Source organism: Cucurbita pepo, chromosome 4, assembly GCF_057944985.1.
Source record: "Cucurbita pepo subsp. pepo isolate OVF chromosome 4, ASM5794498v1, whole genome shotgun sequence".
NCBI classification, from domain to species: domain Eukaryota; kingdom Viridiplantae; phylum Streptophyta; class Magnoliopsida; order Cucurbitales; family Cucurbitaceae; genus Cucurbita; species Cucurbita pepo.
In genome coordinates, this window is record NC_141801.1 from 2,113,731 (window position 1) to 2,139,999 (window position 26,269).

The 26,269-nt window shown below is 35.6% G+C and overlaps 4 protein-coding genes and 1 long non-coding RNA gene across 8 annotated transcripts; 4 read left to right on the forward strand and 1 right to left on the reverse strand.

Moving 5' to 3' along the window:
- Positions 1–411: 411 nt before the first annotated feature.
- Positions 412–3,394, reverse strand: LOC111793192 (RNI-like superfamily protein). The gene is made up of 2 exons (XM_023674968.2): positions 2,296–3,394; positions 412–1,122 (listed from the first exon to the last, which is right to left on the reverse strand). The coding sequence occupies exons 1-2, from the start codon at positions 3,092–3,094 to the stop codon at positions 524–526; spliced, it is 1,398 nt and encodes a 465-aa protein (XP_023530736.2). The 5' UTR covers positions 3,095–3,394; the 3' UTR covers positions 412–523.
- Positions 3,395–6,039: 2,645 nt separating this feature from the next.
- Positions 6,040–9,010, forward strand: LOC111792988 (uncharacterized). Of its 2 annotated transcripts, XM_087123544.1 has the most exons (7): positions 6,040–6,351; positions 6,503–6,543; positions 6,633–6,796; positions 6,878–6,977; positions 7,056–7,225; positions 8,193–8,679; positions 8,713–9,010. In XM_087123544.1, exons 1-7 carry the CDS (start codon positions 6,215–6,217, stop codon positions 8,775–8,777), a joined length of 1,164 nt encoding a protein of 387 aa, XP_086979670.1. In that variant the 5' UTR covers positions 6,040–6,214; the 3' UTR covers positions 8,778–9,010. The 2 variants fall into 2 exon arrangements, with proteins under 2 accessions (XP_086979670.1, XP_023530403.2); XM_023674635.2 differs by having other exon boundaries at positions 8,193–9,010.
- Positions 9,011–9,786: 776 nt separating this feature from the next.
- LOC147792776 (uncharacterized) lies at positions 9,787–11,424 on the forward strand. Of its 2 annotated transcripts, none has more exons than XR_015420820.1 (2): positions 9,787–10,026; positions 10,142–11,424. It is a non-coding gene; the product is annotated as an uncharacterized LOC147792776 (long non-coding RNA). The 2 variants fall into 2 exon arrangements; XR_015420819.1 differs by having other exon boundaries at positions 9,787–10,001.
- A 6,647-nt stretch (positions 11,425–18,071) lies between these two features.
- LOC111792987 (protein kinase PVPK-1) lies at positions 18,072–21,795 on the forward strand. Of its 2 annotated transcripts, none has more exons than XM_087123397.1 (3): positions 18,072–18,437; positions 19,002–20,293; positions 20,691–21,795. In XM_087123397.1, the coding sequence occupies exons 2-3, from the start codon at positions 19,158–19,160 to the stop codon at positions 21,559–21,561; spliced, it is 2,007 nt and encodes a 668-aa protein (XP_086979523.1). In that variant the 5' UTR covers positions 18,072–18,437; positions 19,002–19,157; the 3' UTR covers positions 21,562–21,795. The 2 variants fall into 2 exon arrangements, with proteins under 2 accessions (XP_086979523.1, XP_023530400.1); XM_023674632.2 differs by having other exon boundaries at positions 18,073–18,437; positions 18,997–20,293.
- A 936-nt stretch (positions 21,796–22,731) lies between these two features.
- Positions 22,732–25,716, forward strand: LOC111792989 (altered inheritance of mitochondria protein 32). The gene is given in 6 exon segments (XM_023674636.2): positions 22,732–23,202; positions 23,371–23,456; positions 23,862–24,167; positions 24,243–24,326; positions 25,238–25,343; positions 25,346–25,716. Coding segments are annotated over 6 exon segments (1,014 nt in total). The 5' UTR covers positions 22,732–22,833; the 3' UTR covers positions 25,409–25,716.
- The last annotated feature ends 553 nt before the right edge of the window (positions 25,717–26,269 follow it).

A 26,269-nucleotide genomic window follows, 5' to 3' on the forward strand; every position in this document is an offset into this window, starting at 1 on the left:
AATATCTGCTAGCGGTGGATCTAGGTCGTTACAAATACTTTAAATGCTCGTATTCACTTTATTTGCAATGACTCGCTCTAAACGGGGATCCACTGTCTATACACGAAATGAATGAGGGAATGGAAACATTTTTTTACCGTTAGATAAATGAGGCCGGTGACAAAATAATATTCCCTGCCTCCGTCCTCGCTCCGCTATGCCACGAGGGCATCTATATCTGACGGATGGTTTATGCCATTTTTTAAGCTTAATTCAGACACATGTCTCGACTTCTTTCACGTCATTCGCAAGCGTTTCAACCTCAATTCTCTGCCCGACGTTCTAATAAATTTATTCTCTAAGATCCAATTTTGTGACGTTTATGAGAAGTGAACGGTAATATTATAATTAAAAAAAAAAACGAGACCGAAAAAAACAAAGACATAAACCCTAATTTTATTTTCACTCGAACATTTATTCCAACACGAAAGAGTATAATTTATGAATCAGTTCTTAAAATTGCGATTCTTCAACCCCATTTGGGTCAAACAACAATATCGATGAATCGGCGCGACGCCGAGCTCCCGACGATGTCGGAAACCCTGTCGTCTTCAACCTTGAGCTGTCTCAATTTGGGCAAATTCAGCACACAGAGCTCCAAAGCACTGGCCTGAATCCTTGGACATTGAACAATGTCAATGGCCTCCAAGTTCTTGCAGCTCCGCCACGTGGCCAAAATGGAGGCTCCGGTCAGCCCTTTGCAGCCGCGGAGGTTGAGCTCTGTAATGGAGCTGCAAGAGATGATCATGGAGCTGAAGTCCTTGTCAAGCAACATCTCATTGTAAGATAAGTCCAGAGTTTTCAATTGCTTCAAGCTCTGTCCCATGGTGGCTAGCAACCCGGATTCTCTCGCGACGACGTCGCAGTTAATTAACGCTAGTTCCTCGAGACAGGGGCCGAGGGCGAGGCCGATGGCTTTTAGACCATCGCCGGTGACAAGACAGCAACTTTGTAGCCGGAGAGATGAGAGACCTCGAAGGTTTGCGGCTATGGCAATGAGATGCTCGTTGTTGAGGTCGAGAGGAAGACGAAGGTCTAGACTCTGCAATTCGGTCCGGTGGTCGTTGAGGAATCGGAGTAGACCTTTGTTAAATTTGACCCGCGATCGAAATATGTCGAAACAAGTAAAATAAGCAAAGGAAAAAATTGAGGGAATAGATCTTTTGGGGAACAGAGTAATCTTAAGCAACAACTACAGTGGATAAAACAGTAACTATAGCAGAACAAAGTAATATTAAGTCGTAACTATAGTGGATCAAGCAGTAACTATAGTAGAACAAAGTAATCTTAAGCAGTAACTATTAGCATAATAGAGTAATTTTAAGCCGTAACTATAGTGGATAAAGCAGTAACTATTAGATGAACAAAGTAATCTGAAGCAGTAACTATAGTAAAATAAAGTAATCTTAAATCGTAACTATAGTACAACAAAGTAATCTTAAGCAGTAACTATATTGGATAAAGTAGTAACTATAGTAGAGTAAAGTAATCTTAAGTAGTAACTACAGTAAAACAAAGTGATCTTAAGTCGTAACTATAGTAGACAAAGCAGTAACTATAGTAAAACAAATTAATATTAAGCCGTAACTATAGTGGATAAAGCAGTAACTATTAGATGAACAAAGTAATCTAAAGCAGTAACTATAGTAAAACAAAGTAATCTTAAATCGTAACTATAGTAGAACAAAGTAATCTTAAGTAGTAACTACAGTAAAACAAAGTGATCTTAAGTCGTAACTATAGTAGACAAAGCAGTAACTATAGTAAAACAAATTAATCTTAAGCCGTAACTATAGTGGATAAAGCAGTAACTATAGTAGATAAAACAGTAACTATAGTAGATAAAACAATAACTATAGTAGAACAAAGTAATCTTAAGTAGTAACTATAGTGATAAAACAGTCACTAGCTTTATAATGCAGTAAATATAGTGGATAAAATAGTAACTAGCTTTCTAATGCAGTAACTACAGGGGATAAAGCAGTAACTAGCTTTCTAATGCAGTAACTATAGTGGATAAAACAGTAACTAGCTTTCTAATACAGTAACTAAGGTGGATAAAGTCGGTCACGAGCACAAAACTACTACCAATTTTAATGTAATTGTTCTATAAGTTAAAATTATTAACCATATTACTACTAATTCTACCGTAATTATTTCATAAGTCAGTAACTTATTCAAATGGCTGAAGTTATTTATTATAATGGTCAAAATTTAATCTAAGGGTAAGGAAGGAAAGAATTTACTTTAATCTACCTTCACGACTGCCGCCGTCGTAGACGAGGAGGGAGGTAAGATTCCGGCAATTGTCTGCTAATCTCATCAGAACGCCGTCGGCGATGCTCCGGCAAGTTCGTAGCTCAACTTCATGGAGGCATGGCAAACACTCGACGAACGACGAAAACGACCCACCATCGCCGACGGTCTCGCAGCTACGGAGTTGCAATTGTCGGAGATTCTTGCAGCTCCGCCACAGCCAGCCGGCGCCCCAATCGCCGGCGCGGAGACCGGATAAACAGAGGCTCTGAATCGCCAAATCCGCCGATTCCCACTCCCAATCGTCGGAATTCAACTCAATTTCAAAACCCTCGCCGGAGCTAACCGAGACGGAGAGCGATTTCAGAGATGGGAAATTGACGACCCACCGGAAATTCAACGGCCGAGATATGTTGATAGAGAGAGAAGCGAGGTGGGTACAAACAGAGGATAGAGAAATAAGCGATGAGAGAGAAACAGGACCGGCGAGGAGTCTTAAAGACTGAAGATTTCCACAGAAACGGCGGATTTTCCAGATTACTTGGGTGGAAAGAGTGGCGGTCGGCACGGCGGAGGAATCGGCAGAGAGAATTGAAAGGGATGAGAGAAAGGGGTAGTGGGAGAGGAGAGACGAGAGAGATGAAACAGAGGAATCACAGAGGCGGAGAGACAAGGCGGTTTTGGAGGTCCGGTAAAGTCGGAGCCACCGCTTCGACACCAGAGACACGGCGGTAGACGACGGCGACGGCAGCTTTTGAAAAATTTCTTGAATCAATTCATCGCAGAGCAAGCTATCCATCGATCCTATCCAAATTCTTCTCTCTCTCTAACTTTCTCTCTCTAAAATTTGTTCATATTCCTTCAATATTTCTTCAGAATCTTCTCGACCCACTTCAAGTTATGGAGATTCCAAGAAACCCGTCGAGTTTCTCTCCGCCGTGAATCGGTTTAAGAGAGAGAATAGAGGAGAGAGAAAGTAGTCCTTGTGGATTTCAAGCACTTACAAGTAATTGTCCAAAGCAAACCTTTCATTCAAGCAATTCTTTCTTCTATTGCTTTTACCTAATAAAAGGGTTCCACTTAAACGATTCCTTATCTTATAAAACTCGAAAAACAATCATCATTTCTCGAGAAGAATTATTCAATGCAGTTGCTACAATTGCAACTTGCTGTCTTCCTCGATGCGGGTTTAATAAAGGCTTGAGTTATAGTCCTTAAACGACTTAATACCTCGTGTAGAATTATCATCCACACTGTTCGACCCTTGTTGAATAACTATATTATTCTTATGAGGTCCCGTATTAGTTGAAAAAAGAAACAAAACATTTCAGATAAACTTATTCTTAGTATACGCGTTTTTAAATCGTTAGCTATATGTAATGGATAAAAGCGGACAGAATCGACTAACAGTGAACTTGAATTGTTGCAAATGGTATCAAAACCATGTTTCGAGACAGTGGGTCAACAAATACACTAAGACCCCTAATTGGAGGGGAGGTGCAGAACATTGTTTATAGACGTGGAAACTTTTTCCTAGTAGATACGTTTTAAAATCGTGAGGCTGATGACGATACATGAACCGAAACAGACAATATCTGTTAACACTAAACTTCGGTTTTCGACGTAGAAGAGGGGTCTTTCTCAAATTGGAGTAAATGGACAAAGAGATACCTCAATGTTTGGTCGGACATTGCTTCTTGGGCCCCAAATGCTATTTTCCAAAAGGGTGGGGTCAAAATTTTAATTAAACCTATTTTGTAGGGTACAAGAATAAATAACTTAGCAACAATATTGGGTTATTTTCTTACAAATATAATTGTAAAAAAAAAAAAAAAAAAAAAAAACATTTACATACCAATAATTAATTTTTTAAATATTTAAATTTGGTCCTCGTACTTTCAACCTATCATAAAATTAATCTATATAATTAATTTAAATTTAGCCTGAATTATTTATTATTATTATTTTATCAAATTCAATAATTTTTAAAATCATTAAATATAATATTTAATGCGGAAAAAACCAATTTTTTTTTTTAAATATCCAATGCAAAATAAAAAATTTAAAAATTCGAGTTTTAATTTGACTTCAAATAATAATAATAATAATAAAGCATGATCGAAGATGATGTCTTAATTCTAGTTTCATACAAGTTTTTAAAATGACGTCGTAAAATATAAAATAAAAAAAGTATTAATATTATATTTTATTGAATAAATTGATATTATAATTATTTTATTAAAATTGATAATAAAATAAAACAAAAAATAATTTTTAAATGTTTTTTAAAATGGATGAACTAGTTTATCTAAAATTTAGATACATTTATGGACTTATTAAAAATAAATTTAATGAAAAATATTAAAAAGTTAAAATTTTGGTTAAAAAAATTAAATAAATATTAATTTTTTAAAATTATTTGACATAAATTTAAAAATTTAAAAATTTAAAAATTTAAAAACTCGTTTTAATTTTAATTCCAACAAATAATAATAAATAAATAAATAAAGCATAGTCCAAGTTAACGTTATAGTCTTAGCTTCACTCAATTAAAGACTTACAATTTAGCTAAAAGGAAGGTAAAGCAATCTCAGCCCTTGAAACGCCGTCGTTTTATTGTAGAGTATGGTTACTCCCGACAGCTGTCGGTTGTATCTGGCTTGAAGACTCCGCTGACGGCTTTTGTAAAATAAATAAATAAAATAAAATAATTAGATGTTTCTCTGATTTGGCTCGTTAGTCTGGCCGTTAGGCTCACGGTTTTAAAACATGTCTATTAGGGAGAAGTTTTCTAGCTCAAGCTCACTGCTAACCGATATTATCCGTTTTGACCAATTACATCTGGTCGTTAGACTCATGGTTTTTATTTAAACGTGTCTATTATTGATACGTTTTCACACTCTTATAAACAATACTCCGTTCCCATCTCGAACCGCTGTGATATTTCATAACTCAACAAAAATAGTACAAATTGAGCGGAGTTTAACAAGTTTTTTTCTTCGGATTATCGAGTTCTCGATATTCTATCTCGTCTTCCATTTTAAGATTAACATCTTGCTCTCTTTTTATCGCCACGTATTGTTTTTGTGAGTTATGTCGTTAACTTCATGGTTGACGTTAGATCGAGTTTAATTGAAGATGTTGCATTTCGCTCTTATGCTGCTCGTTCTTCTAGGGTGATCGGCGGAGGTTGCACAAAGCGACAACTCATTTCACATCGGGTCTGCACATTTGGCGACCCGATGACTAATCCAGTGGATTATGGGCTGAAAGGGCGATGATTGCTTCAAATGGTTTACTCTTTAGACCAATAGGTTAGTTCAGGGGCTCCGAGAAGAAAGTTCACAGTTTCTAGGTCTTCGACCTTTTATTTAATCTAATGATCGGTAGTTGCATTAGTGAAGATCCACTCTCCCCGTGAACCCACGTTAGAGCTCGAGAACAAACACACGAGTTATTGCTCGTTCTCGAAGTAACGGTAATATTATTATTTTTTAAATAGTGTATTTAAAAAAAAGTGACAAAAATTAGTTGTCTTTTTTTATAATTTAGCCTTTTGTTTACTTATTTACATAAAATTTAAAATAAAATGCATTTAAATTAGTTTCAATTAAAAATTTAATTATATATATTTTAAATGGTAGGTTAAATTTGTAATTTAAGTAGAAAATTCCGGTTATACGCGATTAAAATAGGCCGGAGCGCAGCAGATAAGAAACCGATATATTTATAGCACGGTGAATTGGCGGGCCCGGCTCGAAGTTATGGCGAATTGCGAATTCTAGGGTTTAAGGGCGCCATTTTTCCGTACTCGGCGCTGCGAAACCAGCGAGCATCAACACATGTCTTCTAGGGCTTAGTCATTTTTCTTGTTCACTTCTCTTAATCCTCCATCTCTTCAAGCTCCTCTGGTCCATTGATGTCGGAAAACTCCATGGATTCCAAGGTAAATGATGGTGTTACTAATGGCGAACACGATGACCCCAAGACCTCGAACCATGAAGACGATGGGAGTAGACATGACCGTCCCTCTCATGGCGACGGGGCCAGTGCTGGGTAAGTTATCCTTGTCCGGTGTTGTTTTTTGTTTTTGGAGTATTTTGTGGTGCGGGAATGGGGTTCGTGATGAAATCGCGGAAATAGGGTTGTGACGTTTGGTTTTATGTTTTTTGATCCGTGTTTTTTGGTTATTTGAATGCTGCTGCAGAAAAATCTTCGTGGGAGGTTTACCGAGGGAAACAACTTCCGGTTAGTTTCTTCATACGGTTGTGCGTTTCCTATGAATTGTTGTTTTGTTGTTATTGTAATAGTGGGGGTTTCAATTGAATATTTTGCAGCACAATTTGTTAATCATTTCGGTGAATATGGAGAAATTACGGACTCCGTTATAATGAAGGACCGGAAGACTGGTCATCCCCGCGGATTCGGGTTTGTGACTTATGCTGATCCCTCTGTGGTAGATAAAGTCATTGAGGACTCACATATTATTAATGGGAAACAAGTAGGCCTGCATTTAGTGTTGATTTTGAGTTAACTGTTAGGTTTCAATGATTTCAAGCTCAAACTTTTGGCTTAACTTTAGGTGGAAATCAAGCGAACAATACCCAAAGGTTCTTCCAGTTCTCGAGATTTCAAGACCAAGAAGATTTTTGTTGGTGGAATTCCGACATCTGTAGACGAAGGTAACTTATTGTTTACATGAATGATTGTTTAGATGGTACTATGAGGTATAGCGTGCTCACTTTTTAAGTGTCAAGCAGATGAGTTCAGGGATTTTTTTATGCAATACGGCGAGGTTCAGGAACACCAGATTATGCGTGACCACTCCACTAGTCGGTCTCGTGGGTTTGGTTTCATTACATTTGAGACAGAGCAAGCAGTTGATGAACTCTTGGCAAACGGAAACAGGCTTGAGTTTGCCGGCAGTCAGGTCAGCAGAGTTCTTTCCTAGCTGAACTAATCTCACATTTTCACTTTCTATCTTTTATAGAAAATAATTTATGTACACAGGATTTTAAATTCTATTTACCAGTGGGATAGTTGTTTTTGATGAATTATCAATTCTGTTTGAGCAATGGACGAACTTGTGGTTGCATGGCCTTCGTATTTATTTTGTCGGTCAATTTCTTGTATTTTGGAATCTGAACCTTTTTCAAACAAATATGATACTAAAGAGAGATTTGATTTGAAAAGTCCAAAAGTTCTGTCAAAGTAGTTCGTATTTCTTATAAGTTCCACTTCGAACCAGTCATTCACTCAAGTTCTAAATTTCTTAATCTATATATATGTACGTGAATTCAATTTACTGAACTAAGGCGAATTTACCCCATGGCACAAGATTATTCAATTGAGAAGTCTATAGGAAGCCTCAAATTCATTTCTTGCGAGAGTTGCTCAGGGTTCATCTGGAGTGAAGTTCGAAAAAGTTTTAAATCTTTGAAATCTATTTTGCAAAATGATTTTGGAAACCATTAGTAAGCGAGGAAAAATGTAAACTAGTAGGAAATGGTATATATATATATATATATTGAAGCAGTGCTGTGTATTGTTTGATTACATTTTCCAGTTTATTGACTCTAATACTAAAACATTGTAAACTGAGAAAATCAAAGTGAATGGAATGAACTTTTGAACATTTTCATAATCAAAGCTCATTCGATCACTGCCGTTGTCTCTTACTGAAAGCCATTTTTTTTCAATCACATGCTTATCAAATTAAGATACATGTTGAAAAGAAAAGGTTAATTGCAATGAGGTTTTATATCGGTTCCTGTATGGTTTTTTCATTGTATTGGTCATATGTACAAGTACAACATAAGAATAGAACTTATTTACTAAATATATTCATCAGTTGAAGTCATTTTAACACTTAAGATTAATGCTTCTTTGTTTTAAAGGTGGAGATCAAGAAGGCCGAGCCGAAAAAAGCAAATCCACCTCCCGCCCCTTCAAAGAGATACCATGATTCAAGGCCAAGTTACAGTGGTGGCTATGGTGATGCATATGGGGAGTTCGGAGGTGGCGGATATGGTGGTGGTTTTAGGGCAGGTGGACCATACGGTGCTAGAGGTGGTAGCTATGGTGGATATGGTGGATATGGTGGAAGTGATTTTAGTGGCTATGGAATGTATGGTACTAGTAGCATTGGAGCATACAGAGAAGACCCTTCTATGGGGTATTCAGCTCGTTATGGAGCTGGCTTTAGCAGAGGTTATGATTTGAGAGGCGGTTATGGTGGACCTGACGAGAGCTATAGCGCGTATAACAGCGGTGGTGCTCCTAATACTGGTGGGTATGCAGGTAGCTACGATATGGGCATTGGCACTGGATACCCGGCTGGTGGTAGAGGCTCGATCTATGGAAGTAGAGGAGGAGGCGGAGGAGGTGGAGGAGGAGGAGGAGGAGGAGGAGGAGGAGGAGGAGGAGGGTACGATGGTGCAGGGAGTACTCCAAGTGGTCGTTATCATCCTTATGGACGGTAGTAGGTAGCAGTGGGAGCTTTTGTTAACTGATGTTCTATAAGGACGGTTGTCAAAATAATGATAAAATATGTGTGCTTCTTACCGTCTCATCATTCCTGCCATGTTCACCAGGACCACAATTTTCAAAGATTTAGCATATGACTGTACAATTGATTGACTAACTTGCTGGAGATTGTGCCAAGATTATGTATCATCAATTTTTCCATTTGGCTATCAATGTTTTAGTTGTTTTATTGACCTGTCTATTTTAAAGCACGTTTAATGAATTGGAATATTTCGGTTTCGTTCCATTACATGTGGTTCGAAATTTTCTTTTTGACACCACAAATGCCACAAAAAAGGGCAAATCATGGTTGTTATGAAATTAAGATAAGGACTCAGCAGAGAGTACAAGAAGGTTATGCCTGCACTCGCAACTCTCAGTAGAGAGATGTCATGATAATTGCTCTCTAAAGTCTCTGCCATCATCCTTGTAAGTTTCTCTTCTTGGCCACTGAATTTCTTACTCATTGATTGCTGCTCCTTCTACAATGTTGTGAACAGGATTGATTTCTTTTTCTTTGATGTAATGAATCGGCTTGTCAATTATGTGGATGGTATCTAAAATGCGAGTTTTGAAAATTTTGTTGTAGGTTACGTCTCCAAAGTTCGGGCTTGGATCGGTGCGAACTTTTTTAAAACAAAAAATGTTTTAAGGTACTTTCGATGTAGGAAGCCGAACCCATCGTATGGCTATGCTCCAAGCACCGCCCCCTACGATGTGACTGTATCCTTCTCTAATATTAGTATAGTTGGGGCAGTTGAATTCTAATAAATTCCAAGCTTAGATGCAAGTATAATGTAACAGTCATCATTGATAGGCCATTATTAAGTTTGATGAAATAGTCATCATTGATTAGGCCAATTGTGATTAGATTCTTGAGTTGAAACAGGGATGGTTCTTTAAGCTTCATCATGTGATAGTCATATGAAAGTTGCCTAAGATCAAATGCGAAAGGCACAGGTAATGTTTCAATGAGTATGGTTCTTGTGTTTGTGGCTGTCCTCTCCATTTTTAGCGACCGACCTTTGTCACTTCTTTTATAAAGCCAAGAATCAAAGTGGAGGGATGCTTTTCAAGACTATTCATCATAATGATCATACCCGAATGGAGATCAACGACAGTGTGAGTGACGAACCCCAATAATTCATCGGTTGGTGATTCGACTTTTTCAATGATACCACGTAATTGCTCGAACTGTCTTATCAGGTTATGAACAAGGAGTTTGGACATTGCGTTTTCAATTCTAGAATGTAATGAATAGGCAAAAGCTTGATTGATGATCTCTACCTGGAACTAAATTTCAATCATTGTTCTTTTTCAGATGTCTGTTGGTATGAGGAGTCGATTTCGCATGGTCCCGACATCTTTTGATAGTATACTGTTTGTGGTAATACCCCCTCCTCAAATTCCATGAATCAAGACCATACCATATGCCACATGACTTGTTCCCATCATATTTTTGCCATATTTTTTTGTTTCTTCTCATTTATCACTGCTGAAGATGGATGGTAGGCCTTTGTTTTGCAGGCTGTTCGAGATTTCAACCTAACATTATCTTCTTGGCCTATAATAATGTACCTCTGTTGTGTTCATTCTTCTTGATTCTTTTCCCTGTTCTTGATTTTTTTATTTTTGTTTGTGTTTCTTTGTTGTTGTTCCTGCAGAATCCACCTGTAAAAACACCACATCAGATAGAGGTCAGTTCTGGAACTATCCATTCTGAATCTTTACTCGTTTCTTGCTGCTATGAGTTCTTTTTCTAGAATAGGTCGAAGTAAAAGTAGAACGATAGATTTAGACATCTCGATATCTTTGAATCATTGGAAGTTTTTTTTTAAAGTTCTAGAAGATGTGGGTGGGGAGCCTACAACATTCAAATATCTGACTACTCGATCAAGAATATGTTGAATACATATCTGAACCATAGGTCGAAGTAAAAGTAGAACGACAGATTTAGACATCTCGATATCTTCGAATCATTAAAAGTTTTTTTTTTTTTTAAAGTTCTAGAAGAGTAGGTGGGGAGCCTACAAGATCCAAATCTCTGACTACTCGATCAAGAATATGTTGAATACATATCCTAACCATAGGTCGAAGTAAAAGTAGAACGACAGATTTAGACATCTCGATATCTTCGAATCATTGAAAGTTTTTTTTTTCAAGTTCTAGAAGACGTGGGTGGGGAGTGTGCAGGATTCAAATCTCTGACTACTCGATCGAGCATAATCGAATACATATTTTAAGTTGTAGATTAGTCGATTCATTAAACTTTGCGTATATTTATGGATATACAAATAGGTTTAATAGACATTTTGAAACTTAGAATATGTCTTAACCCGTAATTAGAGTTAGTTAGTTGAGTCATTGAACTTCGGGTATATATGGACACACACATAGGATTATTAGACATGTTTGGAAGTTTGTGTATGCATACATGCATGCATATGATAGGAACATCGAGTTACGTACAAGAATATGGCAATTATTTTGTTTCCTTTTGTCTTGAAAGATATAGACAAAGGCTATCTAGTCTAAGTAACTGTTGTAATCTTGACGATAAACGATGACGAGCATTGCAATTTTAATCCTTCTTTAAGACGTTTATTATTATTATTATTATTATTAATAATTTTATTAGAGAAATGGCATTAGAATTAATTTATTTTTGTTGAAATTGAGAGATGTGAATGAGGAAGCTTTCTCCATCCACATATCCTCATCTACGGGGATATATCTCAGTCTCACTTATCTAAGTTCTTGGTTTCTTTTCGTTTGAGCGCAGAATCTCTCCTGAAGATTTTAATTGTAAGTCGAGACGGGAATAGTGAGTTGATGAATCAAAAGCTTCTCGAAGTAATATTAATTTCTTGATATTTAAAATTAACGCAACTTAATTTATACGTTGTTCAAAACTCATGATTGAAATGTATTATTATTTATGATTCATTGAAGTTGATTTGAACACGACCAAACCTTGTCATTTCAAATCTATTAATTAAAACTTTCTTACAAAAAATAAGCGACAAAATCAAAACAATTTTGATTGATGTTAAATTTACTCAGATTTGTTGAGATGCTCTCTCTCTCTCATCATCTCCACCCTTAAGAGAATGAAAATAAAAAATGATTGTTTCAATCATTGGGGGCACTTTGGTCCACGTTATAGCTCTCCTCGAAAATTCTCGATCAACCACTACTTTTAGAGTCGACGACAGATGATGTCGATCAATATCGGACTGAATAGATGTTTTAGTCTTTCAATTTAATTTAGTTGCTTGCATTTAATGACGCTAACATCGGTGGTAGGATAGATGTGACATCTAAGGTCGGGTGGAAAGGGAACAAACCGTTCTTTAAGGGTGTGGAAACTTTTCTTTAGTAGATGCGTTTTAAAATTATGAGAGCTGACGACAATGTGTAACGGGCCAAAATGGACAATATCTCCTAGAAATGGGCTTACGCTTAATGTTATATAGACTTCTTCACTTTTTTTTCGAGAAAGAAACTGAACGAGTTAATATCATTTTCTCATTACTAGTTTAACCACTCTTTTTACTTTCTAAGTTATTTTATTTTTCTAAACTATTTTTTAATGTATTTTTAACATTAAAGTAAAATTTTAAAAAATAAAAATATAGTTGGTCAAAACTTATTTTTTGTTTATCAAATTCAGGGAATAATTGTGCTATATTAATAAATATTTTTAAAAAATCAATTCTTAATAAAATTGCAATAAAATATTTATAAAAAGAAAAAAAAAATAATAATAAAACATAAGGTATTATTATATAGTCAAAGTTGGGGCATTTAGTGGGTCCCACGTTACGATCTTCCATTTTACAGGAAAGCATGTCTTTGTATGGTCTCCATCCATACATACCCCTTTCTTTCAATTTATTATCAATTCCTTTATATATATATATATATATATATATATATATATATATATATATATATTTTTTTTTTTCTCGACCTCGGGTATTATTGGTAGCTATACCAATAAAAACGAGGTAAGGATATTATTGAAATTTTAAGAGTTGAAACACGTGCGAATTGCTCTGCATCCTGTTCAAGTGGCGAAGAGCGACCCATCTAGTAGAGACAATTATCATTGTTGGAATCTCTCGTGAACTTATTTATTTTCTTTCTTTTGTTTCTATTTAATTTTTGAACTTTTACCTTTAATTCATTAAACTTTATTTTTAAGTCGAGTAAATTCATTAAATTTTATTTTTAAGACGGAGGAAACCTGTTTTAAGGGTATTTTGGGATTTTTTTTCTTTTTAAAAAAAATTATACAAAAACTTTTAAAAATTACTATATATATATATATATATATATAATAAAGTTTTATTGAAAATTTGAGAATATTTTGAAACAAAATACTCACTAATTTAAAAAATGTTTATAATAGTTATAATAGTTCTTTACATGTATATAAATTAAAGAATATAATAATAATTTTTTTTTTTTTTTACTTTTGCCGAAAAATATTTTTGATAAAATAAAAAAGGAAAGAAAATATATTTATTTTTATAAAAAGAAAGAAGAAATAAAAATAAAAGCATTATCCAACTAATTTAATATATTTCCAAGGAATTTATTATAATAATAAAAAAAATACATTCTAAAAAATTATTTTAAAACTCGTTTAAATTATAAAAAAAAAAAAAAAAACAATTTCAAAATTTCGACCGACATAAAACCTAAAAAAAAACAATAAATTCCAACTCACAAATTAATAGATACTATGAACTTAATTTTAATTTTTTAAAATTAAAAAAATATTAAAAAATAAAATAAAATAAAATAAAATAAAAATACAGCCATCATAAGGACTCCCCAACCACCTATGACCTTCGTGCTTTTACACTGCCAGCGTGACACTCTGGGCCCCACTTCCTTCCTCTTAGGGCGGCGCCTCCTGTGAATAGACCATTTTACCCCTGACACGTAGGACCTTCTTTGTTTTATTATTATTATTTTTTTTTTAAATATTTGGTTATAAACTTTTATTGAAAATAAGCTCAAATTGTTCGAGGATGATACTTACCTTGAATGATCGATTCTTTGTCACCTTTCTTTCAAATCTCGAGATAAGCAATTGAGATGTTGAGCTACCTAATCGTTATGGAAATGTTGAGTTCGACTTTCAAAGTCACCTACTCGAGAGCGTGTGTAAAGAAGAATTGTAGGTTTACGACGGTGGGCTCGAGCTAAGACTATGGTTGTGAGTGTAATTGTATGTCAAACTAGGAGATTGATTACCAGAATAAAGGTTTTGTGGCATGGACGTCATACCCACAATAAAAGACCTGGAAGTTTATCCCGACCCCTTTCAACTCCATTATCAGCTCGAGGTTGGTTCGGAGTTTCAATGTTAGCAACATCCTTAGAATATATTGTTGCTTTAGGTGCATCTCTTGGCTCTCGATCACTTTAGTCGTATCTCATTGGCAACGGTGCTTTTTTATCCCAATTATTAGGTCGGGATAATTTTTTTAAGTAGAATAAATGTAAAATGAAGATTTGAAACTCTGTCTTCTCAACGTTAAAATAAAATATAAGTAAATAATTAAAATTTTCCCTCCAATATGAAAAGACGAGTTTGCCCTTGGGATGTGGGCATTTGTTAATACTAAAAGTCACAAGGGTAAAATATTTATTAGGGTCTCCTTGAAAAACAAATATAAGTAAATAATATATTTATTAAGTGGATTTGTTACAGTGAAACGCGCCGTACGGGATTACAGCCGACCACGTGCTTGGTTGTTCTGTTCACGTGCGACCATGTGGTTTCCCGCCAAGAACTTAATGATTATTATTAATTTTAATTACTTTCTATTCCACATCCCCATGTGATTAACATTTAACATTAATATTAATTTGTGAATATATATATATATATATATATATATATATATATATATATATATATATATATATATATATATATACAATTTGGAAAATTACTAAAAAAAGAAAAAAGAAATATATAATTCCTTTTACTCTGCGTTGCAATCACACTCTTGCGGTAGCGGGACATTGATTATACGACACTTGTTCTAACTTAGGGAACAAGTCATATGCAAGAAACAGACAGTGTCAGCGTATGCTTGAGTCTCGAGTCACGTTTAAGAAAAATATTTTAGAAAATGTAAGCGAGGAAATGCGTGGAAAACAATTTGAAATAAATTAACTTTATAAGCTAAAAAACGACTTTGATAGCATATAACTCAGGTAGATCGTCACAATTGTACTCTTGTGGGAGGACAACGATTGTGCGACATCTGTTCTAACCCAACGAACAAGTTAACCGTGAGAAATTCAAACTAGCTGACAACGTTGATGTATACTCGAGTCTCAAGTGATGAGAGAATAAGTCAGCAACAATAATAGTAGTAAAAAATTTATGCAAAATAAAGGTATTAAATAATTCGTTAAATTATTTGTTTTTGTTAATTCATATATATATATATGTATATTGTACTGTACTACATTTATTATTTTCTCCCAACAATAAAAATGCATTAAATCTATATTTTTATAAAAAAATTAATTTATTTTTCTAAATTAATATTAATTTTGATTTATATAATAATTGTGATTTTTATTTATTTTTTTTTTTACCTTTTTTTTTTCGAGAGTAACCCTATTTTTTATCTTATTCAGCTACGATCACATTGATTTTAACTCTAACGATAGTTCATATCTTATTTACTAAGCTACAATCGAACTGATTCTAATCTTAACTGTAGTTCATATCTTATCCACTAAACTATGGTTGACTGATCCTAACCCTAATGGTAGTTCACATCTTACCCACTAAGCAATGTTCGGCTGATCCTAACCCTAACGATGGTTCATATCTTATCCACTAAGCTACGATCGGAATAATCCCAATCCTAATAGTAGTTCACATATTATCATCCACTAAGCTATGATCAGATTGACCGTGATCCTAACGATAGTTCATATCTTATCCACTAAAATACGATTGGATTGACCCTAACATTTATTCAACACCATGCTCGAGAATCTATATACCCAATATTTTTAAATAAATTTTCACTATTTTGCATAATTTATTTTAATGTAAACTTCATCGATATTAATTTTATTGGATTTTTACACGAGAATGCAATAATATCTTTAATTTTTAAAATATTTTATTCTCAAATATCATATTTTTTCAGACATTTTATTCCTAAACTAATAAAAAATAATTAAATGATTAAATACCTTTTATCTCGGCCTCTTATGACACGTGTCTTCTATTTTTCTTTTAAGAAAAATTTGGAAATTAAAATATTATTAAATGAAAATCTATTATTACTACCAAACAAATGTCCCTTTATAACCACATTTTTTAAGCTTTGTTTTATTTTTTTTATTTTTCGTAAAAAGGTCTATTAATTTTAAAAACAATTTTTAAAATAATTAATTAATAATTATAATCTGTTAATTAGGTGGAATCTCAGTTTTTTTTTTTTTTTTTTTTTTTTTTTTGTTAAATTAGGTGAAATATTTAATTAAGTGGATCTAAAAAGGGTCGTGTTGACAGGTGTACAAACATAATATATATATATATATATATATATATATATATAAAGAAATGGATAATTCTTATTTTTAATATTTTTATTAAAAAGTTATTTGAGCAAGACGGGATGTTGATTTATTAGAATCAGAGGTCGAGGATAGGGAATATAATCTTCATTTCCGTCCCCGTTCAATTAGCAGATAAAAATCTCTCTCTACTTCCTCTCTCGTTCCCTATTTAAACGGGGATTCTTCACTCTGTTTAAGACAGGTACTTGCAACCCCGACCTCGTGGAGTAAATGGATATCTGTAGTTAAAATGGCTAAATAATTATTTAAAAAAAAAAAAATCATAAATCATATAAAAAATTATTAAAATATTTATTTCAATTATTTTTGTTCATTATTATTGTATTTATTTTGCGATGGTGAAAATAAATTCGGTCTTTTAAGTTGAGTATATAGCAAGTTAACTTTGAATTATGTTCGAGTTGTCATTTTAATTATTATAATTATTGAACGAGTAATTATTTGACAAATAAACAACTCGAGACTTTGAAATATTTATATTAATGTGCCAATATTGTCAACACGAGCATACCTCAACAGTTAAAATATTTGTTCATCTATTCAGATTAAATAAATTCTTCTGGTAGTCGAACAAAATTCAATAATGAGATTATTAGTTGGGCAAAAATTAGTAGCGAAATAAAGATTAATACCAACTAAAGGTTATACTTTAAATGCTAGACTTAGTCCGTGCGTGGTTGTTGTTACCTATGGAACGTATCTACCTTTAATAACCCTTCAATATAGGTTAGTTAGTCTCGATAACCAACTTGCGGTCAAAATGTGTAACGACCCAGATCCACCGCTAGTAGATATTGTTCTCTTTGGACTTTCCATTTCGGGCTTCCCCTCAAGGCTTTAAAACGCGTCTACTAGGGGAAGGTTTCCACACCCTTATAAATGGTGGTTTGTTCACCTCCCCAACCAACGTGGGACATCAGTCATTTATAAGGGTGTGAAAACCTTCCCCTAGTAGACGCGTTTTAAAGCCTTGAGGAGAAGCCCAAAAGGGAAAGCCCAAAGAGGACAATAGCTGCTAGCGGTGGATATGAGTCGTTACAAAGTATCTGATCAGGTCTAGCATAACTCGACCCTAAAGTCAAAGTTTGACCGATTTGACTTGATCCATACCATTCATTCGTTTGATTTGATATGGGTCGCATTTGAAGAGTGAGCTAGCCTGTTTGAACGACCTATTGAGCTAGTCTAATAGACTCATCACTAACTTAAAACATATTTGACGAGTGAAACTAACTCAACCCATGAGTCAAACTTAACAGTTGGGTGATGGGCTCGACTATTAAATGTTGAGCTAACTCGACCCATGTCTAAATCATACTTAAAACTCAATCCTCAACTATAGGTCGAGCCTGAATATACAGTTTTTAGAGTTGGGTCCAGTCAGGCTGGTATAGTGACGAGAACGACAAGGAAGTGGTTCGGTTAATACTTTTTCAATTTTGTTAACGGTTAGAAAACGTGCCGTGCTAGAAAATTCAAACATTTAACATTTTAGCTAACAGATAAATGTTTTTTAAATTAATTTAATATTTTTTTTAATTAAAAAGTGGGAAGAGGTGGCCATAACAAAAAATTAAGGAGTGCCCGTAACAATTTGAATCACTTGAAAAAAAAATTATTAAACAAAAACAAGAGCTTAAGAACAAGAGGAAGAGATATTCATGGAGGGAACATCACAGAGATAAAGACTGCCATTTGTAACTTTTGATTCTCAACTTTGCTTCATTTTTTTTTTTTTCTGTTCCTTTGAATCTTTCCTCTCCTCTGCTTCTTGTTCTTCAATCGACGGGAAGATTCAAAGCAGCAGCAAGAACACACCCAAAAGTTGCAGGTTATTCTGTTTGCAATTATTATATTCTTCCTCTAATCCGAACTCTTTCTTTCTTGTGTTGGATCGGATCTGAAAGTGCTTCAGAAACTCGGAAAAAAGAGCAAGGAACTCGCAAAGTTGCTTCGCTTTTCCTCTATTTGGTTGCGTTTTTTAGGTGAGTCTCTCTCGCGTTCTTTTTACTCCCTGCTTTGAAAGATTTGCTTGCCGCTGCATTGTGTAGTTGATGTTTAGGGATCTCTTGTTGTGTGTTTTTTGTTTTTGATTTCTATTGTTAAAGATTTGGGGGTTGTATTGTTGAGTTTTGTGGTTGATTTTGGTTTTCACTTCCGAAGAATCAAAATCAGTTGCCGAAGCCAGTGGAAATTTTGGTTTTCATCTTGTAAATCTTTTGAAACGAGTTCAGTGTTGGAGTTGAGTTTGTTTTGATTTTTGGAGCAAATTAGACGAGGTGTTTGAGTTTCTGAAGAGGAAAACGTAGAAATTGTTGGACGGCGGATTGAATAATCTGTTATTGTGGTGTGATTTCGAAGATATTTAGAATTTACTTCACTTGATTTTCTTTTTTCTTTGGACTTTGTAGGTTTTGATATTGCTTTGATTGTGAATCTGTTCATAATCTTGGGGATTTTCCTTTATTGCTTGGATTGCTGGTTATGGTATCTTCAATCTTTCTCAAAGTGTATCTGAATCAATTTGACCTTTGCAACTTCCAGGACAGATAGATATTCATTTGGCGTTTGCAAGAACGACATTAATAAGTTGAAGATTTTGTAATCAATGGCTTTAGAAATTACCACAATGGTTGCGATCAATTGCTGCATCCCATTCACCACACCCTAAGATCTAGCCTGGGAGTGCTTGAGCCGAGCTGCTGATGGAGTCACTCGTTGATGGTATGAGTTCTTTACTTAAAACTCAGAACCCGACATCTACAGTGAGGATTCTCGATTCGTCGTGCCACCTTTCTGCTAAACAATCAAGGGATGAAGCTAGTTCTTCGACATCCTACGTTACATCTCAGAATTGTGCCAAGAAACCTGTTCGTCATCCAAATGGTTCTTCTGTAAGTATTAAAAAACAACCCGGTTCGCAGCTTGAAGGTTCAACTGATGTGAAAAAACATACACATGTTTCCAATAAGGGGAAATCTGAGCTTGTAAACCCGACGGATGTTTCGTATAAATCGACTGAAACCTCTTTTCAGAAGAAGGTTCCTTTGGAGGGAGGTGGAGCAAAACCTCTTGTGAAGCATGGTATTGAAGATTCTAAGGATTGTTGTTCAAGTGGTTTGGAAGAATCTGGAAATCGAGTATTAAACGCATCGAAAGGAGATTCCACAAAAACAAATGATCAACAAAAGTCTCAGCCAGATGAAATTTCTTGTCCAAGTCCTCAGAACAGCTTATATTCCACGACGTTATATGCCGAGGCCAAACAAAGTTTCTCAAACACAGAAGTCAGTGAATGTGCAAGCAGTATTAAAAAGTCTTGTGAAAGCATTGACATCACAAGTTCCTACGATCTCGACAAAAGCAGGAAAACAAGTGTTTACCGAGGCAGCACCGGCAGTGATATCAGTGATGAGAGCAACTCGAGTAGTTTAAGCAATGCCATGTATAAGCCCCATAAGGCAAATGATACAAGATGGGAAGCAATGCAAGTCGTGAGGTCTCATGATGGGATGTTAGGACTGAATCATTTCAGGTTGCTGCGGAGACTGGGATGTGGCGATATCGGTAGTGTCTATCTTTCGGAGTTAACCGGTACCAAAACTTATTTTGCAATGAAGGTTATGGATAAAGCTGCTTTGGCAAGTAGGAAGAAGCTTCTGAGGGCTCAGACCGAGCGCGAGATATTGCAATCTCTGGATCATCCTTTCCTTCCTACTTTGTATACACACTTCGAGACAGAGAAGTTCTCTTGCTTGGTAATGGAGTTTTGCCCAGGAGGCGACTTGCACGCGCTTAGGCAGAGGCAACCCGGAAAATTCTTCCCGGAGCATGCTGCAAGGTCTGAAATTGCTGTCCTTTTCTTTAGCTCTATCTTGCTTTTCCCAGAGCATACTGCTCCTTTAATGAATCAAGTATGAATCGCCGTTTTATATGCTCGACTAAAACATGAATATCTTGATAGGACCAACGGACATATATGCTCGACTTTTACATACGAATAGGGCTTCTAGCTTCTTTCTGATATAGATTTGAACTCCATTAACGTAAACTCACATCGATGTATTTCCTTCTGCTCTCATCGTCCTCCTAACTCGGCTACCACGGTAGAATATTTAGATGTTAACGTTTATGGTTGTTTATCTATATGCTTTCGAGCCAAGCATCTCTCATTCAAGCTACAATATTCTTGAACTTTTCACCTTCATTTTCACTTGATATTTTCTGTACCTTTTCAGATTCTATGTGGCTGAAGTTCTTCTTGCATTGGAGTATCTGCACATGCTTGGGATAATCTATAGGGACCTAAAACCTGAAAATGTGTTGGTTAGAGATGATGGGCACATAATGCTATCTGATTTTGACCTGTCTCTTAGATGTGCGGTTTCCCCGACCCTTGTTAAGTCATCAAACACGGGTTTAGAATCTAAAAGCTCGGGCTACTGTGCTCAGCCTGCTTGCATTGAGCCGACTTGCATAATGCAGCCAGATTGTATCCAGCCAGCGTGTTTTACGCCTCGCTTCCTGAGCAGGCACAGGAAAGAAAAAAAGTCGAAACCAAAGAGTGAAGTATATCATCAAGTGAGCCCTCTACCGGAGCTCATTGCTGAGCCCACAAGTGCGAGATCGATGTCCTTTGTCGGTACACATGAGTACCTCGCACCTGAAATCATAAAAGGTGAGGGTCATGGCAGTGCTGTGGATTGGTGGACTTTCGGGATCTTTCTCTACGAGCTTTTGTTCGGTAGAACGCCATTCAAGGGAGCTGGGAACCGAGCTACTTTGTTTAATGTGGTTGGTCAGCCATTGAGATTTCCAGAGTCTCCTTCTGTGAGCTTTGCAGCAAGGGACTTGATCAGAGGCTTGCTCGTAAAAGAACCACAGCACCGTCTCGCTTATAGGCGTGGTGCTACCGAGATCAAACAACATCCGTTCTTCCAGAGCGTGAATTGGGCACTCATCCGCTGTGCCAATCCTCCAGAAGTGCCAAGAGTAGATGCCATTGATTTCTCTTCAAGAATGGAGACACCACACGCACCGGCAGGCGAAAAAACGCCGGGAGTCGATGTGAAGCCTTCAGGTAATTATTTAGAGATCGACTTCTTTTGAATCTTATTGTCGTTTTTTCTTTTTCGGGTCTTTCAACCAATCTCCCTTCTCCCTCAATGCTTCGTTTTCCCATTGCAATGGGGATTACAGAAGTGTCCTGCTATGGTTTCATTATTTTTAACTCGCTTAGTAACTGTGTCCTGTGCTGTGTCTGCTGCTGCATAATAAACCTGTCTGAGAAAATGTGCACAAGATTCATCAAAATTGGGGAATGGAATTGTTGGATTTCCTAAACTGACATAATTCTTTCAGACAAGTTTAATTTCCCGACTTTTGTGAGATCCCACGTGCACGTGGGTTGTAGAGTGGAACGAAACATTATTTATAAGGATATGAGAGCCTCTCTCGAATAGACGTATTTTAAAATCGTGAGGTTGATAGTGATATGTAACGGACCAAAGTGGACAATATTTGCTAGGGATGAGCTTGAACTGTTACAAATAGGATAGAGCTAGACATTGAGTGGTGTGTCAACAAGGACGTTGGGCCTCCCAGAGGAGTAGAGTGTGAGATCCCATATCGATTAGAGAGGAACTAATCATTTCTGCGTGTGGAAATCTTTACCTAATATACATGTTTTAAAATTATGAGGTTGATGGCGATTCGTTACGGGCCAAAGTGGACAATATCTGCTAATGGTGGGCTTGGGCTTGGGCTGTTACGACTTTACTCTAATTTATTTTTTCGGATGCTAAATTATAAGCTTAGTCTCTGAATTCTCATTAATTCTTGATCTAGAAGTGTTAGTAGGTTTAAAATTTTTCAATTTTTTGTTGAATCGATTGGGTCAAAGGTCTGAACGAGAACGTTGTTCTAGAAGGAACGATACCTTTGTTTTAAAAAAATACTTTTATTATTTAAGAAATTATAAAATTACCTTAATTTTTCATAAACGTTTCAAAATTACAATTGAAGTAGAAAATCGATTAGAATGTTTACAAAAAAAAAAAAAAAAAAAAAAAAAATATTAATAAAACCATTTTTAATTAATTCAAATAGATGAAATGTTCATTTATTAATTTAAATAAATAAATAATACACACAAATACTTTAATATATATATATATATATAATTTAAATTAAAAAAAATAAAATTTTGACATCATAATTAGATGGTCTCCTGTGGCAAAGTCCACTTGGTAACGTGGAATCGCATGATAGAACAACCGCGCATATTATTTTCTTTTGTTTCATTTCACCTCCCGCGAAGGCGCGCATTTATTTTCCATTTTCTCCCCGGCGACACGGCGGCGCCACCTAATAAGTGAAGATATGCGATTATGGCGTCCCAACCGTTCCCTTTCATCCGTCGGTGAAAATCTGTGTGAATCTCTCTTTTTCTTCCGTTCTCCGAAGCTATCCTCTTCGTACCTAATCTCGTCGCCGATCTTACTCCACTCCTCGGAATCTCACCGTGTCTCCACATTTTCAACTGCCGAAGACGAGAAGTATGGCTTCCGTCGGCCGGAGATGTATGGGAGAAGCCTTTCCGGAACCGTTGGTGCTTACGAGCGCCACGTGTTCCTCTGCTATCGAAGTCATGAGGTTTGGCCGTCCCGTGTTGAAGGCTCGGACGCTGATCTGCTACCTAAGCTCCTTTCCTCAGCCATAAAAACTCGTGAAAAGGAAATTTCTGTTAAGGTTAGCAACACTTTTTTTTTTTTTTAATGATTGAATTAGAACGACGGTGTATTTTGTTCATGAGATGGTTATGTTATTATTGTCATTTGAAATTCTGCTTATAGTTCATGGAATTTGAGTACTCTGCCATCATATTTTATATTTCTCTTTCTTGTTTTGGCTTGCTAGACGAAGCTGACGATATGCGAGGCAGGGGAGGGAACTGAGCATTCAGATGGAGATGTATTGGTTTTTCCGGAAATGATCAAATACAGGTGGGAGATTTGGTTTAGTTTTCATTATAGACTGGAGCTAATTTTCTCATAAACTAAAAGAAATTTGCATTAAACTTGTTGCTGTTACATGTAAACTAAAATCTGTATTCCAAAAGGTAATTGAGCTGTAATCATGGTAGATTATAATACAATTCCAATTATCTGGTTAATCTGTAGGGCCTTTGAAGGTTATTAATGTTGTTCTTATATTACTTTTTCCTCATGTGTACTTCTTGAGTTATTGTCGTTAACTTATGATCATGGATTCTTTTGTTCTGTCCTACATATTATCACTTTCACTTAGAGTTAATTTGGCTGTAAGTTCGTATTCTATTTGTGCAATGTTCCTTTTCTGTTAAAAGATGAACAATGTCCCATCTCCCCTTACACTCACTCATGACGCAGGGGTCTGAAAGACGAAGACGTGGAGAGCTTTGTTGAGAAGGTGCTTATGGATGGTAAACAGCAGGTTTATGGGGCACATGATGTGTTGGCTGGCTCTTATATTTTTGTATGTGCACATCGTAGTCGAGATAAGAGATGTGGGGTCTGTGGAACAGCTCTCATTACAAAACTTATAGAGGAGATTGAACTAAGAGGACTAAAGGATCAGATTTGTGTACATGCGTGTTCACATATTGGTGGACACAAGTATGCTGGAAACGTGATTGTTTTTAGTCCAGATCTAGATGGGAGAATCATGGGCCATTGGTAAGACAAGTTTCAAATGAGGAATTATTTTCTATTGCTTCATTGGTTAATTATATACATTAATTTTAAATTTAGGTATGGCTATGTTACTCCTGATGATGTGCCTGAATTGCTGGATAGACATATTGGAAAAGGCGAGTTAATAGAAAGGCTTTGGAGGTTTGCGTTTTTCTGGCTTTCATGTTCTTTCTGATAGCTCATTTTTAGCCCAATTGACACACACAACTATTGTATGTTAGTAGCTGCTGCTAGCAGCTTATCTTCTTATTAGTCTTCTACACCTGATTTTCTTATCTGCTTACCTCTCCAGTATCAGTTAGACCATGCAGTTTATAATCTTCATCAATATCCTTTTTCTTTTGGTTTGATTTCATATTGTAATGATTATTTGATCCTTAGCAAGATACGGGTAAGGTGCAAATCAGTAAAGTATCTACTGTGTGCTAAATCTATTTAACCTAGATATCTTTGATCAATTTTTTTAAAAGAAAGCAACCAACTAAATCTTTTATGGAAAGGTCGAGGAGTCCAATTTAACCTAGCTTTTCTATTTGTTTGCCTCTGTTTAGTTCCTGTTTTACAAGCATTCGTTTTTGCAAATTTTTCTCGTGCATTACTAAAACCTTTTTACTCGGTAATGTTCGCTACATGCATGTGTCAGCCTGAACCTACGGAAAAGTAGTCCAGAAAGAAAAATTCAGAACTAGTGCATAAACATTCATAAATGTTTTGACACTATGAATTTAGTATGGTTAATCCTTCATTAGCAAGTCTGAACTTTAATCGCTTAATTCTTAAATTGGGTCTCTAATCATGTAATTGACGATCTAAGAATTGACAGTCTTAAACATAGAATGATCAACGCAACTTATAACTAGACTAAAAAAGAAGCTTCTATGAGATCTAAATTTTTTGGGATCGCTTGGTAGTTTAAGCTTAAGGGTCGATATAGAGGCTTAAAATCCAGTAATATGAAAGATGTAAAAATATCTAGTTTTATGGCAGTAGAGTCTCTCTTTTTTAATTAACCTATAAATAGAGAAATATGTGATTGAGATTGAAAATTGCAGGGGTCGAATGGGGCGAATCAATGATGAGGATGGTAAAAAAGTAGATGAAGACAAGCTTCCTAGTGCTGAAGTCTCCAAGGAAACTAAGAACAAACCTTGGGAGAATGACATCCAGGGCAACAATTAGAAAAGAAGCCGCAAGCAAGTGGGCAGGGCGCACCCTCCTGCTGAACCAGAACTTTGGAACAGAGTGGTATTCTTATTTCTTGCTGCTCCTGTACTTGTATGAGCTCTGGCAACAGGTTGATATGGCTTACAAATTCTATTCGATTGAGCTAAAATATATTCTTAGATTATGTTTATTTTTCCATGTGCCTGCCTAATCTGTGCCCTGATATTCTGTAGGCATGCATATCGACACTTGGGAGTAAAAAAATCGATGTGACCGTAGAGAAATGTTGGTTATATTTTCCTTTTACCAGGAGGAGATTATGAATTATCAAAAACTAGCAAATAAATTGAATTCTTTTTCTGCTCCACCACTGATTGTTAGTTGTGGTTTTAACATATCTAAGCAAAGCAGAAATCTTGTGTGAACGGATGGATCATTTTTGGTAAATGGTTCATAATCAAATCACTGGCTAAAGGTGTTGACCACTCAATTTGAATGGTTTACTTGACTTGTATGAAACCCACAATCGAATGTTAACTATAGAATTTACTCAATGCCTTGTAAATAAGATCTTGAATTAGAGCTATAATCTTCGTTTCTCATATCAATATTCAAATTTCCTAGCAACCTATAAATTTGCTCAGATTCTGGATGTAGTGTATAATCAGCTACAAAACTATTCACCTCACTTCCTGCTTTAATCGCACTTTGCCTAAGCATCTTCTTCAAACCCTTTTCCTTAGTTTTGCTACATTGTTCCAATTCTTCTCCACAGCATAAATGTTGGGTAGCAGTATCTAATACCCAGCATGATTAGGATCTAACTCGAAGAGACTCTTTGTTGAAACCTCTCCTATTTGACCAAGAAGATCGATAATAATGCCATAATGCTCGCTGTTGAGTTCTTATTCTGTGTTCAG

Coding starts and splice junctions, on each gene's coding strand:
- LOC111792988 (XM_023674635.2), top strand. CDS start 6,215: ATGTCGGAAAACTCCATGGATTCCAAGGTAAATGATGGTGTTACTAAT. Junction 6,352..6,502: donor GGCGACGGGGCCAGTGCTGG/GTAAGTTATCCT, acceptor ATGCTGCTGCAG/AAAAATCTTCGTGGGAGGTT. Junction 6,797..6,877: donor ATATTATTAATGGGAAACAA/GTAGGCCTGCAT, acceptor GCTTAACTTTAG/GTGGAAATCAAGCGAACAAT.
- LOC111793192 (XM_023674968.2), bottom strand. CDS start 3,094: ATGGATAGCTTGCTCTGCGATGAATTGATTCAAGAAATTTTTCAAAAG. Junction 1,123..2,295: donor CGACGGCGGCAGTCGTGAAG/GTAGATTAAAGT, acceptor AATTTAACAAAG/GTCTACTCCGATTCCTCAAC.
- LOC111792987 (XM_087123397.1), top strand. CDS start 19,158: ATGGAGTCACTCGTTGATGGTATGAGTTCTTTACTTAAAACTCAGAAC. Junction 20,294..20,690: donor TTCCCGGAGCATGCTGCAAG/GTCTGAAATTGC, acceptor GTACCTTTTCAG/ATTCTATGTGGCTGAAGTTC.